The sequence below is a fragment of the Salmo salar genome, chromosome 09, assembly GCF_965601325.2.
Source record: "Salmo salar chromosome 09, fSalSal1, whole genome shotgun sequence".
NCBI lineage: Eukaryota > Metazoa > Chordata > Actinopteri > Salmoniformes > Salmonidae > Salmo > Salmo salar.
Genome location: NC_138299.1, coordinates 60,322,501 through 60,334,716, shown reverse-complemented (window position 1 = coordinate 60,334,716; position 12,216 = coordinate 60,322,501). Strand labels below are relative to the sequence as shown.

The window sequence follows — 12,216 nt, the reverse complement described above, 5'->3', positions numbered from 1 at the left end:
TAAATATTTGTATGAACATAACAAGATTCAACAACTGAACAAGTTCCACAGACATGTGACTAACAGAAATTGATTGTGTCCCTGAACAAAGGGTAACAGTAACAAAAGTAACAGTATCTGGTGTGGCCACCAGCTGCATTATGTACTGCAGTGCATCTCATGGACTGCACCAGATTTGCCAGTTCTTCTTCCACCAAGGCACCTGCAAGTTCCTGGACATTTCTGGGGGGGAATGGCCCTTGCCCTTACCCTCCGATCCAAAAGGTCCCAGACGTGCTCAATGGGATTGAGAACCAGGCTCTTTGCTGGCCATGGCAGAACACTGACATTCCTGTCTTGCAGGAAATCATGCACCGAACGAGCAGTATGGCTGGTGGCTTTGTCATGGTGGAGGGTCATGTCAGGATGAGCCTGCAGGAAGGGTACCACATGAGGGAGGAGGATGTCTTCCCTGTAACGCACAGCGTTGAGATTGCTGCAATGACAAGCTCAGTCCGATGATGCTGTGACACATCGCCTCAAACCATGACGGACCCTCCACCTCCAAATCGATCCCGCTCCAGAGTACAGGCCTCGGTGTAACGCTCATTCCTTTGACGATAAACGCGAATCTGACCATCACCCCTGGTGAGACAAAACCACGACTCGTCAGTGAAGAACACTTTTTGCCAGTCCTGTCTGGTCCAGTGACGGTGGGTTTGTGCCCATAGGCGACGTTGTTGCCAGTGATGTCTGAATACAACAGGCCTACAAGCCCTCAGTTCAGCCTCTCTCAGCCTATTACGGACCATCTGAGCACTGATTGAGGGATTGTGCGTTCCTGGAGTAACTCGGGCAGTTGTTGTTGCCATCCTGTACCTGTCCCGCAGGTGTGATGTTTGGCTGTACCGATCCTGTGCAGGTGTTGTTACACGTGGTCTGCCACTGTGAGGACGATCAGCTGTCCGTCCTGTCTCCCTGTAGCGCTGTCTTAGGCGTCTCAGTACGGACATTGCAATTTATTGCCCTGGCCACATCTGCAGTCCTCATGCCTCCTTGCAGCATGCCTAAGGCACGTTCACGCCGATGAGCAGGGACCCTGGGCATCTTTCTTTTGGTGTTTTTCAGAGTCCAGAGACCTTTTGACACTGTTGTAACTCAAGGATTAGAACTTTCAGCTATCTCCCACCGAAGTCGTTTCCTCTCCTTGTTCGGGCGGTGTTCGGCGTCACCGGTCTTCTAGCCATCAACGATCCACTTTTCATTTTCCATTTGTTTTGTCTTGTTTTCTTACACACCTGGTTTCCATTTCCATCATTAATTGTTGTGTATTTAACCCTCTGTTCCCCCCATGTCCTTGTAAGTCCTTGTATGCTATGTTACTGGTGCATGTCGGGTTTTGTACCCATGTAGGTTTCTTTTTGTATTGCCGTGGGTTTTGGAATTAAAACTGCTCCGGCTATTACCTATCTCTAACATAGAACGTGGGGAATGTTCAGAGGCGATCTAAAGAATGTCATTTCAGTTGTTATTTTGTGATGTCATTAATAATGTTTAAGGAAATACTTATTTTGTATTTGTTTCACCTTTATTTAACCAGGTACGCCAGTTGAAAACAAGTTCTCATTTACAACTGCGACCTGGCCAAGATAAAGCAAAGCAGTGCGACAAACAAACGTACAGTCAATAACACAATAGAAAAGTCTATATACAGTGTGTGCAAATGTAGTAAGATAAGGGAGGTAAGGCAATAAATAAGGCATAGTGGCAAAATTACAATTTCACAATTAAACACTGGAGTGATAGATGTGCAGAAGATGAATGTGCAAGTAGTGATAATGGGGTGCAAAGGATCAAAAATAAGTAATATGGGAATGAGGTAGTTGGGTGGGCTATTTACAGATGGGCTATGTACAGGTGCAATGATCTGTAAGCTGCTCTGACAGCTGATGCTTAAAGTTAGAGAGGGAGATATAAAAGTCTCCAGCTTCAGTGATTTTTGCAATTCGTTCCAGTCATTGGCAGCAGAGAACTGGAAGGAAAGGCGGTCAAACGAGGAGTTTGCTTTGGGGATGACCAGTGAAATATACATGCTGGAGTGCGTGCTATGGGTCGGTGCTGCTATGGTGACCAGTGGGATGAGATAGTGGGGCTTTACCTAGCAAAGACTTATAGATGACCTGGAGCCAGTGGGTTTGGCAACGAATATGAAGCGAGGGCCAGCCAACAAGAGCATACAGGTCGCAGTGGTGGGTAGTATATGGGGCTTTGGTGACAAAACAGATGGCACTGTGATAGACTACATCCAGTTTGCTGAGTAGAGTGTTGGAGGCTATTTTGTAAAAGACATCGCCGAAGTCAAGGATCGGTAGGCTAGTCAGTTTTTTACAAGGGTATGTTTGGCAGCATGAGTGAAGGAGGCTTAGTTGTGAAATAGGAAGCCGATTCTAGATTTAATTTTGGATTGGAGATGCTTAATGTGAGTCTGGAAGGAGAGTTTACAGTCTAACCAGACACCTAGGTATTTGTAGTTGTCCACATATTCTAAGTCAGACCCGTCCAGAGTAGTGATGCTAGATGGGCGGGTGCGAGCAGCGATTGGTTGAAGAGCATGCATTTAGTTTTACTTGCATTTAAGAGCAGTCGGAGGCCACGGAAGGAGTGTTGTATGGCATTGAAGCTTGTTTGGAGGTTTGTTAACACAGTGTCCAAAAAAGGCCCAGATGTATATATAATGGTGTCGTCTGCGTAGAGGGAGATCAGAGAATCACCAGCAGCAAGAGCGACATCATTGATGTATACAGAGAAAAGAGTCGGCCCAAGAATAGAACCCTGTGGTACCCCCATAGAGACTGCCAGAGGTCCGGACAACAGGACCTCCGATTTGACACACTGAACTCCATCTGAGAAGCAGTTGGTGAACCAGGCGAGGCAGTCATTTGAGAAACCAAGGCTGTTGAGTCTGCCAATAAGAATGCGGTGATTGACAGGTCGATGAAGACGGCTAAACAGTATTGTCTTTTATCGATGGCGGTTATATCATTTAGGACCTTGAGCGTGGCTGAGGTGCACCGATGACCAGCTCGGAAACCAGATTGCATAGCGGAGAAGGTGGGATTCGAAATGGTCAGTGTAGCTTTAAAAGTATACACACTATTTGTGTGAAGTGTCCATCCTCTACGTTATGTATGAAATATGAACAATTATGAAAGTGTTTTTATTAAGAGAGGGATGTGATCTTAGAAACTGTAAGAGGAAATTGTTTCTTTAACTTTGTAAGTAGTCACCGCCCCCTTGAGTGAGGTCAGAGTGTGTCAGCCACAAACTGCCCTCACGAAGTGTTGAAATACGATGGGTTAAGAAATAACATATCAGACCAGAGGCATGTAGCTGCAGCTCATGTCCAAAGTGGTTCAAACTCTGAATATCAACACGAGGTAGAGGCGAGAAGCTCACCTCCTGGACAATCACTGGTACGGCTGATTAGCTGTCCTAAGTAATGTATCTAAAAAAGTGAATTTAAGTGGGACCATTCTACTACTCTTCTCAAATCACCGTAGTACGCTACTCACATCACCCCACTGAGAACCATTGACACGGCTGGCTAGCCTGTCTTCAAAGAATTATCTTCCAGAGCAAGTGGAAATAGAGTGAGCTCTGTAGTTCTGTTCAGGACTACATGATGGGTCGCCGGATGCCAGGCGACGGCAGAGGAGAGCAACAGTAGGAGACGGGCAGGGACCCCTTTTGGACAAAGAGCCTTAAAAGCATGCCACAAAAAGGCCCAACTCCCTTTCCAAGGCAGCCTAGTTCCGACAGAGATACACGGTGAACCAAGACATTTACACGTAAATACACTCATGATTTCTTACTCCAAACGGGCGGCGGTTCGTGTGCAAAGTATATGATTACTGTGAGCGTAGTTTCTAAATGTACCAAAGTGTTGCGTCTCTGTCCCTCTCTATATCTTTTGTAACAAGCCGCCATATTGTGTCAGTCCGCTAGGGACCTGTTTCTAATGTATTAAGTGTGTATGTTTATCCTGTGTTACCATTTAGTTAGCTAGTAAATAATTAAACCAATTTGTGTATTACTGAATCATAAGGCTCAGGTTTTTGCAGATGCAGGACTGCAGATGCAGGACTGTTCAGAATGATGACGATACGAGGTTATGATTTAATAAGTTGACTGTTTATGGATGTGATAGGTAAAGTCCTTTAGCGTTTAATTCGGGAGATGGTAACTCAAGAACCGCTCTCGTAGTGCCTCAAATCCTAATGAGTTAATTGATACATGATTAATTAAAAAATCTGGTAACAAATAAACATAGTTGATTAGATAAATAAATAATCAGATTAATTAAAGTAAAGTCACAACAACCTCTAATTAGCCAATGGTATTCCTAGACTCGGTGCTGCTCAGTCTGTGGTTCAGCACCTTGGCGCTGTCCACCAACGCATTCACTTGTCGAAATTTAGTCGACTCACACACACACACACACACACACACACACACACACACACACACACACACACACACACACACACCTACTTGCATCCTAACATCTTGCTTTGTGTCTACCGGTCTTTTTTCATTCTGACGAAGGCCAAGATGGAAACGTCATTGATTTGAATTCTTCTAAATAAAGGACTTCAACAGTTTTGCCTGTTTTTACCCATTTAAATCCTATTCACAAAATAAAAAAAGTGCACAACTGAGTTTACCCCATCGACTGGGTTCATCAGTGGTCATGACAACTACGTTTGCATCTTCTCTGGTATTAGGGTGGTAGCCTATGGCCAGTTAGAAAGTGGTTAATGCGTTCAAAATGGCCTCCTATTTCCATTGTGCACTATATCTGACCAGAACCAGGGTGCCATTTGAGACAAAGCAATAGCCTTTCGTACATTAGCTTACCTTTTTGGTAAGAACTTGAAGCGGTGAGTCACCCAGAGCAAGCCAGAGAGAAGTCTGCCATATTTCGCGCTGCTCAACCACTTGTTGTTCTGTCCAATGAACGCATCTGTCTCGTCATTAAGGCAGGGGCGTGGTTTTTGATCAAAAGACCTTTCAGCAGCTCGCATGCAGAAACAAATACATCTTTATATTTTTTATGATTGGATTGGCCTTTTTAGGTGAATAGCGACACGTACATCTAACAGGGTTTTCATTGTTAAAATATTCCATGACTTTCCGTCAACCTTAGAATTTACATGACAATGGCCAAAAGCTCCCAGGGAAATGTAATGTGGAAAAAGAATTGGAAAAATATTCATAGTTATCCATATACAAAATTATATGATTTACCATGATTGCATCAATTCCTCTATTACTTTCCCTCTGGAATGCATATAATACAATTCCATGCCATTCCAGAACCCTGATTAAATTAAAAATAAAGATACTAAAGACAATCAATAGTGGATAATAATGACTCATTGCCTTTCAATATCATTAATAATATCCTGATTGTCACATTGACTCTTATCAGACCTCTTCTTCATCAAGATGAAAAGACTGCACCAGACACTAATACAAGACAAAAACTAACATGATTTTTTAATGAGAAATACACTAAACTGAAACATTTGACAAACTGAAATAAAATAAAAAATTGCATTCTTATAATTTCTTGTACTTCTTTTTACATAGACTCTTCCATTATTCTTTGTGATCATAATATTTCACAGCACAATCCCTCCTTGCATTTTCAGAAATGACATGACTGAATTTGAGAAGGTTTTCGAATGGCATGTTGGGCCTCTGTGGTTGAGTTGTGGGTTCATCTGTCTAGGCGTCCTTCTTGGCCAATAGCAGCATTTCCCTCCTAAGAGCCTACACCTCTAAAACAGGGGCCTGCTGGGCATTGGACACATTTGCCAATCTATGGGCTGGCTGGGAACACTCCCATACACAGGGTATCCCTATCCTTCCACACACACTAATATACAACAAGCACTATCAGTAATATGAGTTGGTGTTCTGTCCAGGTTGTGTATCTGGGGAAAAGAAAAGCACTTGTTATCAACAGACCTAAAATGACAAGAAATTGTGAAAAGATTTCACATTTAGACTACAAAGCACAATACGCAACATAAGATAGTCAGAACTGTTGACAATATCAGCGGTTTCATTAGGGCACCCAACAGAAAACATTTTAAATGTGCACTTCTTATTGGACAAATCCAGGTAGTACCTCCCTAACCCTGGGGTTAATACAAGGCTGTAACAGATCTCACTAAAGTACATTGACATGAGTGTCTTTCTTACTTGAGAGTTGTTGTTGGAGCTGCCTGACCAGTGCTGCAGTCTGCTGCTGCTGTTGAGTCTGCTGCATCCCCTGTCGTGGGAACTGAGACAAACACACAAACAATATTACATTTCGGTCATTGAACGTAAAGACATACTATAACTTTTTTTCAATGGGAGTCTGTCGTTGACAAGATGATTGCCCGTCAAAAAACGCACAATATGTGGGTCTTTGTGCGTATGCAACTCGTCCCAAAAATAGTTGAGTTTAACTTTTGAAAGACAAAAACAGACAATGTATGCAATAAAATTCCTTATTCATGCCTTTGTCTGGCTATGGCCAGAGAGTCTTGTACTAGTGAATCTCTGATATCAATACTCTGCGAGAGGGCCACAACTGGCAATAAGGCAGTAGTTCCCTCTAGCCCTCCTTATTATCTTAGTTTTCTCCATATTACTTATACGCATATTATCCTTATACACTGAGTGTGAGAGTGCATTGATCCTTTTTTGCACTAATCTCTTTTGACTCATCACATATGCTGCTGTTACTGTTTATTATTCATTACGTTGCCTAGTCACTTTATCGCTACCTACACTGAGAACACCTGCTCTTTCCATGACAGACTGACCAGGTGAATCAAGTTGAAAGCTATGCCTTATTGAATTCACTTGTTATATCTACTTCAATCAGTGTGGATGAAGGGGAGGAGACAAATGAAAGAAGGATTTTTAAACCTTGAGACATGCATTGTGTATGTGTGCCATTTAGAAGGTGAATGGGTAAGACAAAATCTTTAAGTCCCTTTGAACGGGGTATGGTAGTAGGTGCCAGGCGCACTGGTTTGTCAAGAATTATAATGCTAATGTTTTTTTTTTTAACGTTCAACAGTTTTCCGTGTGCATCAAGAATGGTCCACCACTCAAGACATCCAGCCAACGTGATAAATGTGAGAGGCATTGGAGTAAACGTGAACCAGCATCCCTGTGGAATGCTTTCAACACCCATGCCCCAACGAATTGAGGCTGTTCTGAGGGCAAAAAAAAGGGGGGGGTGTGTGTGCAATGCAACATTAGTAAGGTGTTCCTAATGCTTTGTACACTATGAATAAAATCTATTTTCAATCTATCGTGCCGACCCCAACCTCTATCCGATAACATGGCTAGTGCCAACCCAGAGGGGCATAGTAGCCATGCCTTGCCTGAACCAGGCTGGACAAAAGAGTAGCAAAAAAACTGTTCAGGTCAGAGTGATAATTGGAAATAGATCTAGGTGTAGTAGGGCTGGGGTTTTATTTTGGACTTGTGGGGTGTTCCAGCAAGCAGGATCATTAAGTTAAAGTTAGCCAGCTAACAGTGATACATCTTTGATATATCAGATCTCTTAAATTCTATGGTTCATTTTGAAAGCTAAACTTGAATGTGTTTGGTGGTTGTCAAGTAAATTATACCATGCTAATTTCAAATCTATATTTCTCGAAAATAAAAAAATAATTCAGAATTTTTGGGACAGTTAGCTAGCTAACTTGATCCGTCTGTTTGGAACTGCCCCTTGGCAATTTGACTGTATCATCCTCTAAGTTGGACGTACCATGGGTTGCTGTGGGGGCATGGGCTGCATGCTCAGGGCCTGGTTCTGAGCCTGGGCACCGGAGGGCGGTGCTGACGCTACTTGTTGCTGCTGTTGTTGTTGCTGCTGCTGCTGAACTTGTTGGGGCTGGACCTGATGTTGTTGTTGAACTTGCTGTTGTTGAACCTGTTGTTGTTGAGCTTGCTGCTGAGCCTGCTGCTGGGCCTATAGGAGATAGGGAGAGTGGGGTTACACCATAGTACAACTATACAGGAATTATTACACTCAGTATACGTCATGCTAGAGCACGGGTGGGCAAACTACGGCCTGTGGGTCCCGCGATCCCATTCAATCCGGCCTACAGGATGTTAATTGGGTTGATTATTTTGGGTTAAATATATTTTTTCTAATAACTTCCCTTTTTTCTGGCCCGCTGAAAATAATTAAACAAAAATAGATATGTGCGGCACTCAGTTGAATTTCGAAATCCCAATGTGGCCCCTGTGCTAGAGCATTGAATAATTGTGGAAGTGATTGTTTAGATCTAGAGCGCATTGAGTGGCAATAGTAGTACATGTGTAGTTAAAATATAATCAATACACTGTTCCATGTTGGTCTGTAGTGTTGGATATTGCTAGTAGAAGACCTAGTAAATAGACAATGCATACTCGGAGTGCCTGCTGTCTGAGATACTGCTGCTGTTGCTGCTGTGCTTGTTGCTGCTGGGCCTGCTGCTGCTCAGCAAGAATCTGGTTTGGTCTCATTCCCGGGTGGACCCCCTGCGTACCCATGTGGCTCAGGCCCTGCATGACGGGAGCCTGATGGATGGACTGGTGGGGAAATCTGGAGAGTTCAGAGGACCAGTACATCATCAAATGTTTCACAAATACACCACTGTCTTGAATAAGGTCACTGTTGCCCATTACAGTGTTACAGCATGAAACGAAAGTGTTCTGCGACTACACTGTCAAATGTTTGCATTCATGTCAAAGGAAATCAGAGTGCAGTTTATGGGTGGGATTGACTTTTATAACACTGTATCCAGATACTAGGCAGTGATGCTAAATGTGACAAAGTCTTGATATGTGCAAGAAAAAGGAGTGAAAAAAGGCACTCTATGAACACAATATTATCAGAGGGACGATACCAGTATTGTGATACTTAGTTGCGTGGCAAGGAAACAAAACACGAAACGTATTTAACTTCTTTATGAAAACAGCCCTAATGTTGGAAACAAACATCATTATGTTGTCATTTAAAGTCACATTTATACATTTTCCAAGCTATAGCACACAATATTTTAAATACAGCAGGTTTTTACATTGACATTTTAGTCATTTAGCTGATGCTCTTATCCAGAGCGACTTAAAGGAGCAATTATGATTAAGTACTTTGCTCAAGGGCACAGACAGATTTTTCACATAGTCGGCTCGGGGATTCGAACCAGCAACCTTTCGGTTACTGGCCCTACACTTAATCGCTACTCTACCTGCCACCCCAGGACCAAAGAGTTTGCTCTGCTTCATGTTTTGGTTTGCTCTGCTTCAATACTGGTATTGTCACAGCCCTACACAATATGAGCCAAAATATCCTCGATAATGGACAGCAGACACCCCTGTGCTATTGGAGTGCAGTACAGTGTATAGTCCAAACCCCCACCACTCTTCAACTCTTCCCTCCTGCCCACCTCTGTGTGTTTTGCATGGTGTGCGAGTAGCCCGGTGCCTGCTGGTGAACATAGCCGCTGGGCCTCTGTACCATCTGCCTCAGAGAGTCCACCACGCCCAGGTTGGCCCCCGGGTGGCTTCCCTGGAAACCCTGGTTCCCGTACGACGGAGGGACTATACCACCCACCTGGGAGGGATGTGGCTGCATCCCCATGTGGGAGCCGTACGTGGTATAGCCCTGGGAGATGTTCTGTACATGGAGAGATAGAAATCAGAATGTTAATGAAAATAATAGGACAAATATGCAGGGAGGAGATGGGTAGAATATTGAATATCAGGAATAGAGGACACTAGTTTATGCATAGGGTCAAATTCAGTGGTGAAGGAAATAGAAGGATAAGAAAACCGGTTTTACAGGTACATCTGGAAAGAAATTACATTACATTTTGGCAAAAGTGTCTCATCTGAAAGACTTGCCTGAGTTGGCTGCATGGAGCCGTATTGTTGGTTGGGTGTCATCTGTCGCATCTGTTGTCCAATAATACTCTGGTTCTGAAAACGGCAAGAGACAACGGTCATCTTCCAACGTTCTTAAAAAGCAAGGGACTGCTTTCGACAACTGAAGATCAACTTTTTATTTTTTTCTTCATGGGCGGCAGGTCGCTTAGCGGTTAAGAGTATTGGGCCAGTAACCGAAAAGTCGCTGGTTCGAATCCCCGAGCCGGCAAGTTAACCCCCAACAACAACTTCTCTCCGGGCACCGATGAAGTGGATGTCAATTACGGTAGCCCCCAGCACCTCTCTGATTCAGAAGGGTTGGGTTAAATGCGGAGACACATTTTAGGTTGAACGCATTCAGTTGTGCAAATGTATCAACATGTGTACAGTGAAAGCCAGGTTCAAGATCCTATTCTGTGAGCATGTTAATAACACATCTAGCAAACCCCTCGAGAATAACCTCTGTACTCACTACTGTCCCATTCCAATGGAGTCTAGTCACTGCAGACTCACCAGTCTGACCTGCAGATGCTGGCGCAGGATCTGGCCCTGCGGTATGTTGGGCTGGGGCTTATAGCCCATAGGGTACTGCTTTTCCGTGCCCATCATGCCTGGCATTCCACCCGGCATCACGCCCGGGTAGTTGGGCCGCATGGGCATAATCTTGCCCATCTGAGGGTTCCGGGCTGGTCGGTACGGGATGTCCAAACTAGGGCCCCCTGAAGGGGAAAAGGATGAGAATTTAAGTCAAAATCAAAATTACAAAAAGCTTCAACAGCCTTGGAGGGAGCAAAGGGGCTGCAGGGTTTTGTTCCACCCCAGCATTAAAATCTGTTTCAGCTAATCAAGGTCTTGAAGATTTAGGTTGATAAGCAGAATCGTGTGTTTTAGTGCTGGGCTGTAACAAAACATGGTGTCGATTGACCAGGGTTGGTGATCAAAAGGTAAACACGCCTCACTTAAACGGTCATGAGAGGAATACAGGTTCCAGAGTGTTTTTCATGATATTGTAAAAACTAACTAGTAATAACTAAAACAGGGCCCATATTCATCAATATCAGAGTAGAGTTCTGGCCTAGGATCAGTAACTGTTTTCATGATGATTTAAAAGGCTAAACTCCTCATAAATCAGAACCCTGGTCTTAGACAATGATAATGTTGGCACTGACCTGGAGGCAGAGGCTGGTTCTGGGCATACATGCTCATGGCCTGCTGGCTGTAGTCTAACCTGTTGTAGGGGTGAGTTTGCTGGCCCATGAGGATCTCTGGGGGCAAACCTGTCCCATACGGCACTACACCCTGGGTACGGGTCACATAGTCCTGGAGAGAGAAGACAAACACCTTCTACGAGACACACATACTGTATAATGGTAATATGTGCAACAACAATATCATCCAGCTTTTGTAATTTTAGAATGAACATTATTACACAAGGCATACATTGTTGTACTTCAAATCCCTCTTCAAGATGACACTCATGAGTGCTCAGTGATTTCAGAGTCCTTAAATCTATGACTACTTTAATATTTCTACCATAACTAGCCTAATCCAAAAATATCTATCCCCTAGATCTGAAGGGATTGGACAGGTATAAGCAATATGGTTGTAACTCCATCTTGCCTTCTGATAGGTTAGGTGGAATTTGCACCATATTCTTTATACCTATCCCATTCTTTCCAGTCTACACAAATGCCAAGGGTACAGGGCCTAGGGATGTTGCGGTGACCACACTGATGGTCACGAGTCATGAAGGCAGTCAAATTCCACATGACCGCTTAGTCACGGTAATTAGGCTTCTCGAAGCTCTGATGCTGCTGATGGTAATTAGTAGTCTACAAATTTGCTAACTGCCTGGTACTCCGTACTCTATTGTACCTCAAATCACTAACATCAATGCAAATGTCATCGAAAATCTAATCAAACACTTCATGAGAGCCCATGAGCTCATGTTGCGCAACATTTCAGTAGGCTATGCGATTGCCAGAGAAAACAGAGTGATGGCCTCTATTAAAAAGTGGAGGTTCCCATTAGCTTTCTATAGGCTTGGCCTACTATAATTATTTTTCAACTTTTCTAATACTAAGCATATTGCTTATCTTTACAACAGGAGTATAGCCTACATGGCTGGCATGAAAATGAACCACAGGAAAAGCGTCCTCTATTCAAGTGCATACAGTACCAGTCAAAAGATTGGATACACCTAATCATTCAAGGGTTTTCTTTATTTTTTTACTATTTTCTAAAGTGTAGAAT

General features: G+C 43.5%; 1 protein-coding gene and 1 pseudogene across 1 annotated transcript in view; both read right to left on the bottom strand.

Moving 5' to 3' along the window:
- Positions 1 to 395: 395 nt before the first annotated feature.
- Positions 396 to 1,086, bottom strand: LOC145857945 (uncharacterized; annotated as a pseudogene).
- A 4,428-nt stretch (positions 1,087 to 5,514) lies between these two features.
- Positions 5,515 to 12,216, bottom strand: part of LOC106611503 (mediator of RNA polymerase II transcription subunit 12) — a 104,246-nt gene continuing 97,544 nt past the window's right edge. The window contains exons 37-44 of the mRNA XM_014211769.3: positions 11,133 to 11,283; positions 10,477 to 10,682; positions 9,943 to 10,017; positions 9,486 to 9,715; positions 8,467 to 8,641; positions 7,820 to 8,023; positions 6,250 to 6,331; positions 5,515 to 5,978 (exon numbers count right to left, since the gene is read on the bottom strand). Coding sequence (XP_014067244.1) covers positions 5,941 to 5,978; positions 6,250 to 6,331; positions 7,820 to 8,023; positions 8,467 to 8,641; positions 9,486 to 9,715; positions 9,943 to 10,017; positions 10,477 to 10,682; positions 11,133 to 11,283 — 1,161 coding nt within the window. The 3' untranslated portion in view covers positions 5,515 to 5,940. The remainder of the gene's footprint in view (positions 5,979 to 6,249; positions 6,332 to 7,819; positions 8,024 to 8,466; positions 8,642 to 9,485; positions 9,716 to 9,942; positions 10,018 to 10,476; positions 10,683 to 11,132; positions 11,284 to 12,216) is intronic.